This window comes from Anomalospiza imberbis, chromosome 14, assembly GCF_031753505.1.
Source record: "Anomalospiza imberbis isolate Cuckoo-Finch-1a 21T00152 chromosome 14, ASM3175350v1, whole genome shotgun sequence".
NCBI lineage: Eukaryota > Metazoa > Chordata > Aves > Passeriformes > Viduidae > Anomalospiza > Anomalospiza imberbis.
Genome location: NC_089694.1, coordinates 16,942,088 through 16,960,539, shown reverse-complemented (window position 1 = coordinate 16,960,539; position 18,452 = coordinate 16,942,088). Strand labels below are relative to the sequence as shown.

Below are 18,452 nucleotides of genomic sequence, written 5' to 3'. Positions count from 1 at the left end.
ACAGTGACAAGCTGGGGAGGATGATGCTTTTCCTGGGGTTTCATCAATGCCCCAGAACAACACCTTGGCCTGGATCTGATCCTTGGGAAGACACCCAGGGACTCCACAGAGCACAGGGGAAGCGTGGAGAAGATGGTGGCAACGCCACACCTGGAGAAGACGATGCCCGAACCGCTCCTTCTCACCGGAGCATCGCTTCCCCTCCCGGCCGTGCCAGCGCAAGGATTTCCAGCGGGACGCTCCAAACCCGCGGCTCCCGGCGAGAGGCCGGGAAGCCGCGGGGAGTCAGGGATTTATTAAAACCCCGAGGCGAAGTTGTGAGGGCGGCTCCGGGGTGCCGGGGCCGCTCGGGGAGCGCGGGGCGGAGCGGGGCGGGGGCGGCGCGGGGGCACATGCGCCGTGCGCGCACTGCGGAGCGGCGCGGGCAGCGCGGGCAGCGCCAGCGGAGCGGGGCGCGGGGCGCGGGCAGCGGCGGCGGCGGCCGCAGCCCCGCACGGCCCCGCACGGCCCCGCACGGCCCTGCCGAGACACATCCCGGCCCCCCCAGCCCGGCGGAGGTGAGCGCAGGGGGTGCGGGAATGACGCGGCGCAGGGAAAGCGGGGGGTCCCTGTGCCCGCAGGTGTGAGCGCGAATGGGGGGACGTCCCTTCGCGGGGCACTGGGGGCTTTGCGGCCTTTTTATGGGGGTCTCCCATGTCTTTTCATCCTTTTGGGTGGGCATCGTTCCGTGGAGGGGATCTCCCACCGCTCTGCATCCTGGCATGGGGGGTGGGTGATGCTCTGCTGCTTTACATCTTTCCGGTGGCGGGGGGAGTCCTTGCGGGGGAGGGGGTTCTCCATCCCTTTACATCCTTTCGGGGGGATCCTCCATCCCTTCGCATCCTTTCAGGGGGGTCCTTCCGTCCCTTCGCATCCTTGCGCGGGGGGGAGGGCCGCTCTGCATCCCCGTTTTGCTGCATCCCCCCCAGCTTTGCATCCGTGCACGGGGGCGGGGGGCTGTCCTCCATCCCTTCGCATCCTTGCTTTGGGAAGGGGCTGTCCAAGCTGCCTCGCATCCTTGCGTGGGGGTCCCTCCACTTTGCAGCTATTCATGGACGGGGGTGGGGGGGATCCTCCACGTTTTGCACCTTTGCCTGGAGGGGAGTGGGTCAGGCTGCTCCGCACGTTTTCATGGCGGGGGGAGGGATCCCGGCAGCGCTTGGCATATTTGCACCGCGATGCTCCGGGCCTCTCTGCACCCTTGCGCTGAGGAGGGGGTGTGTGCGCTGTCACTTCGCATTCCTACATGGAGAGGGAGGGGGACCAGGCTGCTCTGCACCCTTGCATGGAGCGGGGTGGGGGCGGGGGGCTTCACCTGACATCCTTGCCATCCTGGGGAGGGAGGATCCTTCACCTTTACATCACTGTGCGGGATAAACTGGGCCCAGGGTTGCCTGTGCTCCCACAACCAGTACAGGGCAGGGCTCATCAACCCCTGGCTGGGGAACTGGGGGGGGTCCGGGGGGCTCTGCAGGCTGATATGAGGCTGGGATACAGAGGGGACAGCGCTGAGCAGGGCACAACCTGCTGTCACCTGTCATGCACGCTCCCCCTCCCCCATCCTGGTGCTCTCCCAGGCATTTGGAGCCCTGCCGGGTTCAGAGCCCCCTTGGTGACCCCCCCAGCCCGGGGCACCGCCGTGGGCAGAGCTGCAGGTGGGCCCAGAGCCCCTCAAAGCTGCCGAGCCTGGGCCTCCACGCTCAGTGATTCAGCTACTTGCAGGGAGCTTTAATTTTGTCGCTTCAAACTCGAGTTCTTGCTGCCTCGTGGTGGTGTCAGCGCGATGGATTACCTGCGGATTGAGATGCTTTTTAAGGGAGTTTGTGGCTGCTCTGTGTGGCCGGCACACCGGAGCCAGCGGCCGGACACGCTGCCGGAGGAGGGGAGGGGAGCGCAGCGCCGGGATGCGCGGGCAGCTCGGGAATGGCAGGATTAATAATTCATCTTCCAAACTTCAGCGTGCCAAGGCACACCCCTCACGCTGCAGCTCACTGCCTGGGTTTTAAAGAGATTGCCGGTATCATTTTCTTTTTAAAAAATGGCGTTTTGGTGGTATTTGAGTATCTCGGTAGCTCCCAGCGTGACAGGTCGCAGAGCTCGGTGAGGAGGGCAGGGTGGTGGCGGCGTCAGTCCAGCACAGCCTGCTCTGGCAGGCAGAGGGTTAATGTGCACCGGGCTGTGCTGTCACAAACGCAGAGCAGGAGAAGGGCTCTTACCCAGAGCGCTGTGATGCACTCAGACCCCAAATGTCCTCTCCTTTTCCCGGGAGCTGAAGCCCGCGGAGAAAACTGGAGATGAAGCATATTTTGCTTTGAGCTGTCATCTCCCTTGGCCCAGTTCTGAACCAAAGATGCTCATCCTCCATTTTATGGCGGATGACAAATCAGCCGCCGATGCCAAGATCTTGACAAGTTACGAACAACAGCCCTCGAGCCAGAAGTGTTAAGAAATAAAAAAAGAAAAGCAAGAACGCGCTTTTTTTCTCTTTTTTTTTTTTTTTTTTTTTTTTTTTTTGCAGAGCTGCTCCTCCAAAAAGACACCCTCTGAGCTGCACCCCGCGGGCATGAGCCGCGGCATTTCGCACGTCTCTGAGCAGCGAGGCTGCAGCCAGCTCCGGGCTGGTGTCTGCCCCCTCTTCCCCACATGCACCCGGAGTTTTGTAGGGTGCACGTCCAGCTCTGCTGGGAAAACCCAGCTGGACACGCTGGGGAGCAGCAGGCAGAGCCCAGCCCTGCAGGGAGCAGGTTGGGGCTGGCTGGGAGCGCTCTGCTCCGCGGCTGGAGATGCCAGCGCTGCCTGCGGCTGTTCCCCAAGGCAGCAGCGGCGGCTTTGCAGAAAGCCCCTCGCTGCTGGCCGAGGGTTTCCCCGGTTTATCAAAGCGCCTTCTATACTGGGGAGAAAAAGGCTGGTTTGTTCAGCAGCGTCCTGCCCGCACAGCCCGGCAGCGAGCGAGGGAGATCCTTCTGGTAATGAGCTGGGCACAAAAGGGAAAAAAAGCTGTCATTGAAGATTTTCCTTTGGTGATAGAGTCATTAAAAACAACGCATGATTCCTGGGCCAGCAGGGATCTTTTGCAGCCAAAGCAGAGCTGAAATCTATGCTGTGTTCCCACAGCCCCAGCCCCTGACGCCTCCTCTGAAGATCAAGGCAGTGCCGCTGCTCCCGGGCATTCCTCGTGCAGGAACCAGGCATGGAGCAGCCAAGGGATGATGGAGGAGGGTCGTGCATAGTTCCATCCACAACCTTCCCCCTCCTTTTCCCCTTCAGCATTAGGGTATCGGGATGGATGTCCTTTTTTTTGGATGGATTTTGCGTGGATACGGATAGTCTGATCTGTATCCATAGCAGAGATAGAGGCAAAGGGTGAATGGGAAGGACCTGGAGAAGTGGGCCTCAGCTCCATGACCACTGCCAGGGCTCCCCATTTCTGAGAAATCAAACAACAGAACCCAAACTCCATGTTAACTGAACCCCAAGGAAAGTACTGCCTGAAAATCCACTTGCCAGAGATGGGTTTGTTCAGCCTGGAGAAGAGAAGGCTCTGAAGAGACCTCAGAGCCCCTTCCAGTACCTAAAGGGGGCTTATCGAAAGGAGGGAAAGACATTTTACAGGGGGAAATAGTGATAGGTCAATGTGGAATGGCTTTGAACCAAAAGAGGAGATATTTAGACTAAAATTTAGGAAGAAATTCTTGGCTGTGAGGGTGCTGAGGCCCTGGCACAGGGTGCCCAGAGCAGCTGTGGCTGCCCCTGGATCCCTGGAAGTGTCCAAAGCCAGGATGGACATCGGGGCTTGGAGCAGCCTGGGACAGTGGGAGGTGTCCCTGCCCATGGCAGGGGGTGGGATGAGATCATCTTAAAGGTCCCTTCCAACCCAAACCTTCCTGTGATTCTGTGATTTCCAGCATTTGCTCTCACCTACCCTGAAAGAAACATCATTTAGGTAAAACCCCTCCAGCAGCCTGTTTGTTTTAAACCAGACTCGCAGCAGGACGAGGTTTCTGTACTGAGCCCAGGGTAACGAGGCAGTTGCTTTTATGGCATCCTCCTGAGCAGGGCTGGTGCTGCAGAGCCCAGCCCTCGGGAGTGGTGGGGGTTTAGAGACAGTTTAGTCAAGCGCTGTTCCTAGAGCTGAAACATTTTACAGTAGAAGGAGGGGGGGAAAATCCCCCGAACCAAACCACCAACGGTGGCATTCACTAACAAAGCTCCCGAGGAATATTTTTAGCTATGATTTAACGTTGTGTTGCACTTTGCTGTGAAGTGTTTGCTCGCTGGAGCCTGCCGGCAGCTGCCGTGGCGGAGCTCGCCCAGGAGGAGCCGCAGAGGGCCCGGGGGAGAGGCGGGGCAGCGCTTCCCGGCGGGACGCGGGTCACGGCTCCAGCCCGGCCAGGGAGCGATGGAGCTGTGCCCCGCGGCCAGCCGGACACAGCTCTCTCCCCTCTTTGGCAGCAGGGCCTGGCCCTTCCCCAGCTCCACCCAAAGCTGTTCCTGGCCGGCAGAAAAATCCCTCTGTGCCGCCCCGGGCTGAGACCTCTCCACTCATTTCATGGCGAGCCCGAGCCCTGGCTTCCAGCCTCCCCGGGCTGATATCCTGGGGATGGGGGACAAAACCACCATCCCACACCCTGGGGTTTTCAGTCTCCGAGGCATTTTTCCACCTGATGCTTTGCTGACCCTTTTGCAGTGGGGCTGGGGTGTTTCCGTGGCCCCAGACCATTTGTAAGGCCAGGCTCCTTTGGGATGCAGAGGTGTCAAGGAAGGGGCAGGCAGTGGCATTGCTTCTCCCATGCCCACCAGCCCCCAGTGCCACCCTGAGAATTTACTCTTGCTGAAGCCCTCTGCTTTATTTGGGATCCAGCTGGTTTCAATATATTTAATGAACCTTTGGACAGCAGCTCTGGAGCAGCAGTCACCTTCCCAGGGAGCAGTGACATTTGTCATGCTGCTGGTGTTCTCAGGCATTGGGGCTGGCAACAAATGACGAAGTGGTCGCAGATGCATTTTGTAAATTGGAGCAGTGAGTCCTTGCGGTGCAGCTCACGCTCCATTTTGTGGGAGGTAAATCAGCAGATCTGGCCCAGCTCTCCCAGGCAGGTTTTTCCCTGCACCACAAAGAGCCACCTGCACAGCTTTTCCTGGCTGAATTTCTCCTGAGACAACAAAACTTCAGCCCCTGTAGGCTCTGCTCTCCCCATGGCCCACACTGGTAGGAAAGAAGGAGTTTAGGGCCACCTGAACCAGAGGTTGCCCCTCAACCATGAGGTGGCTGCTGGTGTCCTCTCTGCCCTCTGCAGGTTTGTCCTGTTGCTCTTTGAACCATCCCACGCTGGTTTCCACCATGCTCCACAAATTGACACCTCGAGAAGCTGCTGCTTTCACACCTACCACCTATTTCTGTCTGCTCAGAAGCATCACACACCCCCAGATCCTTCCCAGCCCTCTTCTCTGCCAGATCTATCCTGCCAAACTCCACAGGATGAGCTCCTTCAAGCATCTACAAGCCCCACTGAGTGTCAGCTCTGCCTCTTGTCCTTTCCCTGACTTCAGATTCAGGAGGTTTGTTGCTCCTTTCACTATTTCAGGACTGCTTTGTGCCTCCCTCCTGCCCCCAGCCCTTCTTCACCTCTTCATTCCAAGGGTTCTGCACCAAAACAGGGTCCCAAGCAGCCACCACAAGTTGTGGCACTTCTTGTTTGTTTAATATTCACTTACAAACTTTTTTTTTTTTTGTTCATGGATAATAAGTTTTTCAACATATTTCTTGTTTTTTTCACTACTCTGGCTCCTGGCATCTGACCAAAGATTTGCTGCCTTGCAGAAGCCTCCAGTTCCTGGCAGTGTCTGCTCCTCAGGGCTCAGGACGACCCCGGGAAGCCCAAATTGGGAAAGAGCTTTGATTGCAAGGGCTGAGCAAACAGACTGCCCCAAATCTTGGCCCAGAACTGAGCTTAGTGCAGGGTTGACCCCATCTCCCAGTCTTGAGGCGTTTGCTTCACCACACACTTACCCACATCCTCCCCAAATCCAAGCTCGGGGTTTTTCCTGGCTGACTGAAGAGTGAAGGAGGTTTCCCTCATTCCTGCTGCTCATGCACCCCTGATCCCATCAGAAATACTGGAGGTGCCTCGACTGCAGCATGGACATCCTTCCCTCCAGTGCTGCCCATCTCTGCTCCACTCCCACTCCAGGTTTCTCCTGCAGGGAACACCCACAGAAAACAAACCCCAAAATGGTTTTCTGCTCCACCACAGCTCAGTGAAGGAAGGTGGGAGGCAGGACACCTCTCCCTTCTGTCCCATGCCACACCACACAGGGCTCCAGGGCTGCAGGTGCTGGCCACTGACCAACCCAGAAATCTGCCACAGGGATTAAGCAGCACCTGAGAGATCTTTGGTCTCCAGCCTGTCCCTTCCTGCAGGACCACCAGGGCACACCTGGTCCTTCAGGCCACTTTGGATCTGCCTACAGGGTTGTAAATCCCAGCCCAGTGGGAGAGAGTGGCTTTGGGGGCAGGGAGGGGATGAGGACACAGTTATGCACGTGGAAAGCTGCTGCAAAGAATATAAGGAGCAATGACAGGACACAAAACTCCTTTCTTTGGACCCTCTTACAAAATGAGAGCTGCTTTTCTGCCCCGATGGACCCCAAGGATGTAAACTGCCAGATGCTGGTGCTGCTGAGGTGAAGGATAACATCTGGAAGGAGCCAGCTGGAGGGGTCACCCCTGGGCCAGCAGCTGCAAGTCTGCCCCAGCCTGCTCTGCAGGGACTGGGGCAGCCCTTATTGCCCAGAACTGTTCTGGGACAGCAGGGGCTGCTCCTCAGTGCTGCCAGCAGCTCTGGATTTGAGATGCTGCTGGCAGTTTGTTCCTTGGGGGAATCAGCATCTTATGGCACAATAAACAGCTCGATTCTGTCCCATGTCCTCCCCTGCCTGGTCAGCTCAGCTGGGTGTGATTCCCTTCCAAGCTCCACCACTGGCTTTGGGAAGCAGGTGGGAAGCTGGTGGGTGTCTCCCCTGACCTGTGGCATTTCCCTGTACAAGATTTAGAGTGATTTGCTCTCTCCAGCCACGGGGAAAAACTGAGTGATGGGACAATCCCCACAATGCACCTGAAACCTGAACCAGCCCCTGGCTGGTCCCATTTCTTCTGTCTTCACCGTCCAAGAAATTCCTGCTGAGTTTGTGGCTCCATTTTCCTGACCCCACCTCCCACTGGGGGCTCCTGGCTTCCTTCCACCCAGGACACAGCGAAATCCCATAGGTTTTAATCCATGTACATGATCCTAGAGCCTGCACCCAGACCATCCCTGCCCTTGGGAGCCTTTTCCTGAACATCTGAGGAAAAGATTTTGCCATCCAAAATCACCCCCTTGACGTCTTGGAAATCACCTGTGACACCAGGAAGAGCAGGAGCAGTGCTGGGCACAGCCCAGCATCCCCTGCTGAGGCTCTGGCCAGGTTCAGTGCTCAGGATTTGTGTGCAGCCTCTTGGTGGGGGTGAGCCACATGTGCCAGCGAGGTTAGAAATGAAGTTGGCCTCTCTGGACTCACGTGCAGCCCATCCCCACCCAGAGAGCCGGACTCAGGACAGGCCTAGAGGTGACAGGTTTTAGGTGGGAAGTTGGGATTTCAAGGCAGAAGTCAGAGGTTTGGTGCTGTTGGTGCAGCAGGTTGAGAGAACTCTTGTTGGGGGAGGGCTGTCCATGGGTTCTGATCCCTGTGCTCCATTAATTGGGGGGTTTGGAAAGCAGCTGTTCCTGTGATTTGGCCAAAATTTCCTTTACAGGCTGTCCTTGCATAAAAGTGTGCCAAACTCCTCCTTGGTTCTTTCTGCTGCAAGCTCAGAGTCTTTTTTGGCCTCTTTAGGGTGAGATTAAAGGGATTTTCCTCCTCCAGGGATGCCCTCCCATGGCACAGTCTCAAATGCTGCCATCATACCCCTCACCCACTTTCTGCCTCTCTTCCAATCTGTCCCTGCTGGGAAGTTTCAAACCACAAAATCCCTTTTTTTCCTTCATTCTGCTCCAAGGTCCCCATGGGGGCTGCGGGCTCAGGTGGCCCCAGCTCCCCCCGGTCCCCTGTGCAGGGACAAAAATCCCCGGGTGCCACGGCTGCGTCCAGCGGCCGTGTCCGTGGCTGTGGCCCAAAGGGATGCTGAGAATGGCTCTTTGTTCCCTGTTTCTAATTGCTGGGCCCAGGCAGCTCGTTAAGGGCTCTGCCCTGTGCCCTCCAGTCCCTGCAGCCCTGGGACGTGCCAGGGCTCAGCCTCTGAGGGCAGGTTTTGGGGTGACACATAAAACCAGCTTGGGGCGAAGCTGCCTCAGCTCTTTGCACAGCCTGGGGGGGCTCGGGGGTGCCCAGAAAGGGGAAGGGGTTGTACATGGCCAGAGCAGAGCCTCCCCTGCAAATGCTGTCTGTCACACAGGAAAAAACTGCCGGCAGAGATTTGATTTTTAGGAGGCGGGGACAGCCCCACATCCGCGAGCAGTGGCTCTGGGGAGCCCTGGAGGACACAGAGTCTGCTCGGAGCCCGAAGCACCGCGCAGCCCTGCGGAGGGCTCAGGGCCGGCTCCTTCCCGTGGCACCCCGAGCGCCCTGGGCAGAGCCCAGCCCTCGGAAAGGCTTTGGGCTCCTCCATGGAGGGAGCTGGAATTTGCATTTGAAAACAGCGGAGGAGCTGCTGCCGCTGCTGGGAGCGCTGGCCGGGTGCTGTCAATGGGAAACTGTTCTGTCTAACGCTGCCGGGGCCAAAAAATGTGAACTCTGCAGATTGCTGGCTCCGCTCGCGGGCAGCATCGCTGGCTCCGCTCGCGGCGAATGACGGAAGCTGCTCTTCCTTGGCTGCCAACATTTTGGGAAAGATGGGGTGGGTGGGGAATGCTCGGGACGGGAAACGGGGGGATTCTGCTCTCTGGGAATGCTCTTGGTGCCCTCTGGTCAGCACAGCCACCAGTTTGCCTTTGCTTTGGGAGCTGAGCTGAGCCCATTTGCACTCGTGGCACACAAGACCCCCTTGTGTCAGCCTGTGGGGTCGCTGCCTGTCTGTGTCCCTGTCCCAGTCCCAGGGTCTGTCCCTGTCCCAGTCCCAGGGTCTGTGTCCCAGTCCCAGGATCTGTGTCCCTGTCCCAATCCCAGGGTCTGTGTCCCTGTCCCAGTCCCAGGGTCTGTGTCCCTGTCCCAGGGTCTGTGTCCCTGTCCCAATCCCAGGGTCTGTGTCCCTGTCCCTGTCCCAGGGTCTGTGTCCCTGTCCCTGTCCCAGGGTCTGTGTCCCAGGCCCAGGGTCTGTGTTCCCATCCCAGTCCCAGGGTCCATATTCCTGTCCCAGTCCCAGGGTCTGTGTCCCTGTCCCTGTCCCAGGGTCTGTGTTCCAGTCCCAGGGTCTGTGTCCCTGTCCCTGTCCCAGGGTCTGTGTTCCAGTCCCAGGGTCTGTGTCCCTGTCCCTGTCCCAGGGTCTGTGTTCCTGTCCCAGGGTCTGTGTCCCAGGCCCAGGGTCTGTGTCCCAGGCCCAGGGTCTGTGTTCCCATCCCCGTCCCAGTCCCAGGGTCTGTGTCCCAGGCCCATGGTCTGTGTCCCCATCCCAGTCCCAGGGTCTGTGTCCCAGGCCCAGGGTCTGTGTTCCCATCCCAGTCCCAGGGTCCATATTCCTGTCCCTGTCTCAGGGTCTGTGTCCCAGTCCCAGGGTCTGTGTCCCAGGCCCAGGGTCTGTGTTCCCATCCCAGTCCCAGGTTCCGTATTCCTGTCCCTGTCTCAGGGTCTGTGTCCCAGGCCCATGGTCTGTGTCCCCATCCCAGTCCCAGGGTCTGTTCCATGTCACAGGGTCTGTGTCCCTGTCCCTGTCCCAGTCCCAGGATCTGTGTCCCCATCCCAGTCCTAGGGTCTGTGTCCCAGTCCCAGGAGACACCACTGTGGATAATAAATCCTCTTTTTTTTGCCTCTTTTCCCAGCCTGTTTCCCACCACTCAACCTTCACATCAGCAGGGTACCCTGTCCCCAGCACCCCACAGCCCATGGTGCCCATCCTTCATCCTTCCCTGCAGCTCCCATGGGTGCCCTCAGTGGGGATGAGGCCTTTGATCTCCCTACATCTCTTTAAACCCTGTAGAAAATGAACCATCCCCAGTCCATGGGGGACAATGGGGCAGGGGACTCCCAGGGATGCTGTGGGGGCAACCAAAAATGCTGTGGAGGCTCACACAGGAGTTATGGGGGCACCCAGGGATGCTGGGGGAACACCCAAAGATGCTGTGGAGGCTCACACAGGAGTTATGGGGGCACCCAGGGATGCTGGGGGGCCATGCAGGGAGCTGGGATGAGCTGGCCGCAGCAGCTTGTCTCAGTGTAATGTGTGCACAAAAAAAAACCCTGGAGAGCCTGCAGCGAGCTGGAAATAATGGCATTACAAGCGCTTCCTCGCTTCTCTTTGGGCTGGATGAGGCTTTTCGGGGCCAGCTGAAGGGCTGCAGCACAGGGGAGTTTGCTCCTGGTTTGAGCACAGCTCTGGGAAGTGAGTGGGAAAGGACACGGTGGCACAAAGGCAGGGACAAAGTCCTCACCCCCAGCCTGGCATCTGGGTGCTCACCAGCACCCCAAGATTTGCACCCGCAGAGCGCATCCATCCCCTGCTTGGAAAAGTCCTGCTGTACCTGCCGTGTCCCAGCGTGGGCAGGAGGAACTTCCTGGAGGAAGCTGAGGGAGTGTGGGGGGAACAGACAAAGTTGTGTATTTTGATTTTTCCTTTCTCCCTCCTTTCCCAGGAGAGGCGTGAGGGCTCGCCATGCCGCTGGTGAAGAGGAACATCGAGCCCCGGCACCTGTGCCGGGGGGCCCTTCCCGATGGGGTGACGAGTGAGCTGGAGTGTGTCACCAACAGCACGCTGGCTGCCATCATCAAACAGCTGGGCAGCCTCAGTAAGTCATGGCACAGCCACCCTGGTGTGGGACGGCACTGGGACAGCAATGGAACAGCACTGGGATGGCACTGGGATGGCACTGGGATGGCATTGGGACAGCAATGGGACGGCACTGGGACGGCACTGGGACGGCAATGGGATGGCACTGGGACGGCACTGGGATGGCACTGGGATGGCATTGGGACAGCAATGGGACGGCACTGGGATGGCACTGGGATGGCACTGGGACGGCACTGGGACGGCACTGGGACAGCAATGGGATGGCAATGGGATGGCACTGGGACGGCAATGGGATGGCACTGGGACAGCAATGGGATGGCAATGGGACAGCAATGGGATGGCACTGGGATGGCACTGGGACGGCACTGGGATGGCACTGGGACAGCAATGGGATGGCAATGGGATGGCAATGGGATGGCACTGGGATGGCACTGGGACAGCAATGGGACAGCAATGGGACAGCACTGGGATGGCACTGGGACGGCACTGGGATGGCACTGGGACAGCAATGGGATGGCATTGGGATGGCAATGGGATGGCACTGGGATGGCAATGGGATGGCACTGGGACGGCAATGGGATGGCACTGGGATGGCAATGGGACAGCAATGGGATGGCACTGGGACGGCACTGGGACAGCAATGGGATGGCACTGGGACGGCAATGGGATGGCACTGGGACAGCAATGGGATGGCAATGGGATGGCACTGGGATGGCAATGGGACAGCAATGGGATGGCAATGGGATGGCACTGGGATGGCACTGGGATGGCACTGGGACGGCAATGGGATGGCACTGGGACGGCAATGGGATGGCACTGGGACAGCAATGGGATGGCAATGGGATGGCAATGGGATGGCAATGGGATGGCACTGGGACGGCAATGGGATGGCAATGGGATGGCACTGGGATGGCAATGGGACAGCAATGGGACAACACTGGGACGGCAATGGGATGGCACTGGGATGGCACTGGGACGGCACTGGGATGGCACCGGGACGGCACCGGGATGGCACCGGAATGGCACCGGGACGGCACTGGGATGGCACTGGGATGGCATTGAGATGGCACTGGGACGGCACTGGGATGGCACTGGGATGGCACCGGGACGGCACTGGGATGGCACTGGGATGGCATTGGGATGGCACTGGGACAGCATTGGGATGGCACTAGGATGGCACCTGGCTGGCACTGGGATGGCACCAGGATGGCAATGGATGCCAAGGGGATGCCACAGTCACTCCCACCAGTTTCAAACCCAGAGAAACTGGGGCTGTGTGCTGTGTGAGAGCCATGTGGGCTGCAGCCACTCCTAATTCACTGGGAATTATCCAGCTTGTTGAAAATAGGAGGATGTGCATACTTTTAATTTTTTAAAATTTTATTATATATATTTATTAATATAATTTTATAGAATTAATTATTTATAAAAGAAATTATTATTGGTATTATTAATTATTTTTAAATTATTTAATATTATTATATATTTATTATATTTATATTTTAATGGATACATAGATACATAGATACATAGACACATAGATACATAGATATATAGATATATAGATAAACTTTTTAAGTTTTGGGTTGGTTTTTTTTTTTTTTTTTTTGGCCAAGCTAGAAATGGGGACTTGGTGGCATTTTGAGGCCCATTTTCCTCCCACAGCTGGTCTGTGCAGTGGGGGATGGAAAGCCTTCAGGAGCCCCTTGCTTCTCTACTTGGTCAGAAATAGGAAGGTCAGGTGAAGATTTAAAGCACCCCAAGCTATTCTTTTTAAACTTAGAGCTTTTTGAGGAAGAGAGGTCTCTATCAAAGGTCAAAACCCTCAGCTGTCTTCCAGCCCTGGGACTGATCTCAGCAGAAAAGGGGCAAATGAGAGCACTGCACACACCAGTGTGAAGGTTTAACCGGGGCAACCTATTTCATGCAGAATATCCACTTAAAATAGAGAGAGAGAACCTTTTCAGCCCCCACCCCGGCCCCTTTCACACACCTCCAGAAGTAGATTCTGCTCTAAAATACTCCCAGAAAAATAAACCCAGGACGTAGGGAGCTGCTGGAAGTGCAGTGGCTCACATGAGCAGCACCCATGTCTGCTCAGGCTTCCGACTCCAGGGGAAAAGGGAGTCAAATATGACCAAGCTGGTGAGTGCTCTGAGGAGGTTTTAGAAGTGCCCTGATCTGAGGAACTGTTTGATAGGTGGGATTGGAGGAAACCCTGAGGATCAGGGGGATGGGATGCGATGGGATGGGATGCGATGGGATGGGGTGGGATGGGATGGGATGGGATGGGATGGGATGGGATGGGATGGGATGGGATGGGAAGGATGGGTGCTGTAGCCTACAGGTATCAGCAATGCTCTGTCAGATACCTCACTCAGCTCCATGATAGGAATAACTCTAATAAAAAGCTAAATGATCCTAAATAAATAACCCTAAATAAATAAGCTGTTGTAGGGAAGCACTGAGAGATGCAGGAGAAGAAGTGATAAAGTGAAACAAATTACAGATCCTCCCCATTGTGGCACTGTCCCCACTGCCCTGCTCTTGGCTTTCTACCTGGGCTGAATTTCCCCAGGTCACGTTATGGTCATGGTGGTCATTTTTTGGGTTGATCTGTCCTGATGGATCCGAGGGCTCTTTGGGGCACTGTGAATGTTCTGTGCCCCTGTGGGTACAGCTCTCACTGGAAAGGGGTGCTCGTTTTGGCTCCCCCGCCTCCTTGCAGCACTTTGGGAGAGGATGAGGCTCAGCTCCCAGAAATCCAGGCTGGGGAGAGCACCCCACGGAGCCAATGGGGAGGTGGGTGGTCCAGGGGATGGGCTGAGCTGGGCGAGCCACCTGCTGTGGTGACGGGCGCGTTGTCCCCTGCCAGGCAGGCACGCAGAAGACATCTTCGGAGAGCTGTTCAACGAAGCCAACAGCTTCTACATGAGGATGAACTCACTGCAGGAGAGGGTGGACCTGCTGGTCATCAAGGTGACGCAGCTGGACTCCACCGTGGAGGAAGGTGAGGGGCTGGGGCTGGTTTGGGCTGATGTCCAGACGTGCTCTCGGGACCAGAGCCCCGCCATGCCGTGCTCGGCGGGCTGAGGCCACCCCTGCATCCCTTGTCCTGCCTGTGCCCCCCAGTTTCGCTGCAGGACATCAACATGAGGAAAGCCTTCAAGAGCTCCACGGTGCAGAACCAGCAGGTCGTGTCCCGCAACTCCATCCCCAACCCGGTGATGGAGATGTACCAGCGCTGCGACAAACCCCCGCCCCTCAACATCCTCACACCCTACAGGTACGGGGCACAGCTCTCCCTGGGGCTCCGAGGGAGTCCTTTCCATAAGAAGGATCAGATTTGGGTGCTGTGCTGCCACCCCCATTGCGTGGGATGCTTGGAAGGTGTGTCCACAGCCTGCAGGTGCTGACTGCTGTGTTGGATGTGTCTGTGGTGGGGCAACAGCTCATGGTCATGATCATACCAAAGCCCTCGGGAAGGGGAACAGGGGATCTTCTCCTGTGGCTGGTAACCCTCTCTCTCCCCTTCCCAACCTCCAGGGATGACAAGAAGGATGGCCTCAAATTCTACACTGACCCCTCCTACTTCTTCAACTTATGGAAGGAGAAGATGCTGCAGGCGACAGAAGACAAGAGGAAGGAGAAGCGCAGGCAGAAGGTGGCTGGGGGCAGGAGGGGGACAAGGGGGCTGGACCTGGGGACAGTCACCTCCTGGTGCATCTTCGTGCTCCCCTCCCTTGCACTGGATGCATCTCACAGGGCTGGGTGATGCTCCTGGTCTGGAGGAGCCGGGCTGGAGCTGTGGCTTTGTGTTCCTGCAGGAGCAGCGGCTGGTGGAGGACTCCACCCGGGAGGTGAAGAAAGTGAGGAAAGCCCGCAACCGGCGCCTGGAGTGGAACATGATGGCGTATGATAAAGAGTTCCGGCCGGATAACAGGTTCTCACCATCCCCCTATCACATGGCATCATCGGAAGGATCACTGTCCCCAGATAATAGGCAGGTTCTACCTCCTACACCTTCAGCTCACGGCTCTCCTTTGCTATGCTCTTCCTCTCCGTCGTTGCGGGGGACGTGTTGCCCACAGCGGGGTCGGGGTGCTCAGCTGTTAGCCTGTGGTAGCTTCATGGTGGCTTCATGTGGCAGCTTCATTCACCCTGGTGTCCCCAGGGTGTCATCCAGGAGCTCAGGAGGAGCCTTGGCAGTGGGATAAAACCGGAGCACTTTCTTTTTCGCAGCTAAGGGAAGAGAGTGGTTCAGCTCTGTTGTGTCCTCCTCCCCTCTGCTCTCACTCTGCTGTCTTGTACATTGATATTTTCATGGCTTTTTCTTGTTTTGTTGTCTCAACCCCAAAACACCCCCAAACCCACACCCCCTGAGCTCCCTCAGGAGTACAACAGTCGGCTTTTCCTGTGCTGCAGGTCCTACGCGTCGGACGCTGCCGACCACTCGTACCCGGCCAGCCCCAACCACCCCGCGCAGCTGCTGGCCCCGGCGGCCCACCTGGGCCCAGCGGAGCACAAGGAGGGGCTGGCAGCCACCAACCCCCCGGAGCACGTGTTCCGGCCGGCCGCGGGCAGCCGGCAGAACAGCCTGACCCGCCTGCAGCAGCCCCACGTGCCGCCGCCCCCCGAGGCCGTCCTCAACGGGCCCAGACCCCACCTCGTCAAGGATTACGGGTAAAGCTTCAGCCTGCCTGCTGGTGGAGGGGTGTCCAAAGGAAGGGAGGTTTGGTGGGAGTCTGACCCCCCCATTTCTGGGCTGATGGAGCAGCAGAACCCTCCTCTGCAGCTTCCATGGTCCAAAACTCCTGGTGAGACTCAAGGCCAAATCAGTCAGGGGCGCTTTTGGGGTAGCATCATCCCAGATAATGGGGCAGGGTGGATGGAGGGTTTTCCCCTGGGCTGGTGCCTGCTTTCCACCACTGCATTATCCATAGCCCATCCCACCTGCACACCTCCACCACCATTCCAACTCTGGGACAGAGCTTTCATTGGGGCTCAGAGCAAACCCAGCCAGAGTGGAGCCAGCTGGGTGCTGGGATGGGTGATGGATGCTGGGATGGGTAATGGGTGCCATCCTTCAGTCAGCAGTGCTCTAGCAGCCAGGAGGGCCAGGGGTGCCCTAGAGGGCATCAGGCCCAGCATCACCAGCCAGGCAAGGCAGGAGATTGTCCTGCTCTGATCTGCACTGGGGCAGCCTCACCTTGAATACTGGGGGCAATTTTGGGCACCATAATATAAAAAAAAAAAAACATTGAGGTATTAGAGACTGTCCAAAGGAGGCCATGAAGATGGCAAAGGGTTTTGAGGAGAAGGTGTGTAAAGAGTGGTTAAGGGCATTTGGTGTGTTCAGCTGGAGGAGACTGAGGGGAGACATCATTGCAGTCCACAAATTCATGAGGGGAAGCGGAGGGGCACAGATGCTGATCTCTTGTTTGTGATGACCGGTGACAGGACCGAGGGGAATGGCCTGAAGCTGTGTCAGAGGAGGTTGAGGTTGGATATCAGGAAAAGCTTCTTCCCTCAGAGGGTCGTGGGGCACTGAGCAGGCTCCCCAGGGAATGGTCACATCACCAAACCTGCCGGAGCTCCAGGAGCGTTTGGACAGAGCTCCCAGGGATGCCCAGGGTGGGACTTTGGGGGATGGCCCTGCGCAGGGCCAGGAGTGGGGCTGGATGACGCCTGCGGGCCCGTCCTAACTCAGCCCATCGCCGGGCTCTGTGACTCTGGTGGCGCTGACCCCTCTGCCCGCCGTTGCAGCCCGCAGCCGGTGCCCATGGCCGAGTTCTTCGTGCCGCCGGCCCCGCCGCCGCCGCCGCCCGTCATCCCGTCGGCACAGACCGCCTTCGACAGCCCCATCTCGGCTCCCCCCGCGCTGGCCCCCGGCTCGGCCGCAGCCCCGTCCTACGCCCCGTCACCGCCCCCCGCGCCCCCCGGCCCCTACTCCGCCTCCCCGCCGCAGAGCGGCCCCATGGGACCCCCGGTGGCCCCGCCGCCGCCGCCGCCCGGGCCCCCGGCCGTGTCCGCCTCGCCGGCGCACTCCGCCTCGCCGCCCGCCCCCGCCGCGGAGCCGCGCAAGCCGCAGATCCCGCTGATGCCCATGAGCGACGCCCGGAGCGACCTGCTGGCCGCCATCCGCAGGGGTGAGTGCGGGGACCCGGACCCGCCGTGACAGAGCAGAGCTGGGTGGCACTGGAGACACTGAGGGGAAGATGAGCCCGGTGGCCAGGTGATGGGCGAGGATGGTGGGACCTTGCCAGGGAAACAAATGCAGTGTAGAAGTGGGGGAGCCACGGCTGGAGGTGGAATGAAGCCCCACAGATTGCTGGCAGCTCCCAGGCATGTGGCATCCTCCCAGGCTGTAGTGGATGATGTGCTCCAAGGTCTCTCACATTTCCCTTTCCTGCAAATCTCCAGGTCAAATGGTAAATTTAACCTTTCAGAAGGTTCAATATCTTCAGGCTGAGTGGAAGCAGAGGAGTTTTATTCTATGATACAGCTTTGTAATCATATATATTCATAATATCCTAGAAAGGTTTGGGTTGGAAGGGACCTTAAAGCTCACCCCATTCCACCTGTTGCCAGGGGCAGAGACACCTTCCACTGTCCCAGGCTGCTCCAAGCTCCAGTGTCCAGCCTGGCCTTGGACACTTCCAGGAATCCAGATTCAGCCACAGCTGCTCTGGAAACCTTTGCCATCACCTGCCCACCCTCATAGGGAAGAATTTCTTCCTGACATCCAGTCCAGGCCTACTCTCTCTCAGTTTACCACCATTTCCTCTTGTCCTACCAATCCTATCCTCTCATCCCATATAACTCTGTTCCCACCAGGGCAGCAGCCCTCTTGTCTCAGCCAATCCTTTATAACTGGGGGGATGCTGCACACTGGGTGCATTCCCTCTGAAGCCTTCTTCCCCCCTTTCCTGTAGGGATCCAACTCCGGAAGGTTCAGGAGCAGTGGGAACAAGAGGCCAAAAAAGAGCCCGTGGGCAATGACGTGGCGACGATCCTGTCGCGCCGGATCGCGGTGGAGTACAGCGAGTCCGACGACGACTCCGAGCTGGACGATAACGAGTGGTCGGACTGAGGGCCCCGGGCTGGGCGGGCTCGGAGCTCCCGGCTCCGTTCCAGGTGTGTATAGGCACCTTCCCCAACGTCGCTGCCGGCGGGTGCGGGGCCCCGCTCGGGCAGGAGCTTTGCTTTTACACTATGTCAAAAACCCTTCGGGCAGCAGCAGCAGCAGCAGCAGCACTGGTAGGATACACCTCGGGGGCAGTGAGACCAGAAGTTAGCAGCACCTTTGCAGTTAATGACTTCCAAAATTCTCTGAAGGCAGGTTAATAGGATTACTCCAGATTTACACTTGGAGCAAGACCGGAGACTGGCCCTGAGCGTGCTTTGTGAGAGAAGGGAGCCCCAGAGGCAGCAGTGCTTTTCCAGCTAAATGTTAATTGTGATAATTCCTGGAGAAGCTCCTGGAGAAGAAGCCTTG

The 18,452-nt window shown here is 57.8% G+C and overlaps 1 protein-coding gene across 3 annotated transcripts; it reads left to right on the top strand.

Annotated features, from left to right (window-relative positions):
• Nucleotides 1–454: 454 nt before the first annotated feature.
• Nucleotides 455–18,093, top strand: LOC137482665 (actin-binding protein WASF3-like). 3 transcript variants are annotated; one of them, XM_068205176.1, is made up of 9 exons: nucleotides 455–557; nucleotides 10,800–10,952; nucleotides 13,830–13,964; nucleotides 14,087–14,240; nucleotides 14,501–14,618; nucleotides 14,782–14,897; nucleotides 15,380–15,637; nucleotides 16,721–17,103; nucleotides 17,890–18,093. In XM_068205176.1, the coding sequence occupies exons 2-9, from the start codon at nucleotides 10,820–10,822 to the stop codon at nucleotides 18,045–18,047; spliced, it is 1,455 nt and encodes a 484-aa protein (XP_068061277.1). In that variant the 5' UTR covers nucleotides 455–557; nucleotides 10,800–10,819; the 3' UTR covers nucleotides 18,048–18,093. The 3 variants fall into 3 exon arrangements, with proteins under 3 accessions (XP_068061277.1, XP_068061275.1, XP_068061276.1); XM_068205174.1 differs by having other exon boundaries at nucleotides 461–557; nucleotides 14,782–14,957; XM_068205175.1 differs by having other exon boundaries at nucleotides 474–557; nucleotides 10,803–10,952; nucleotides 14,782–14,957.
• Nucleotides 18,094–18,452: the final 359 nt, after the last annotated feature.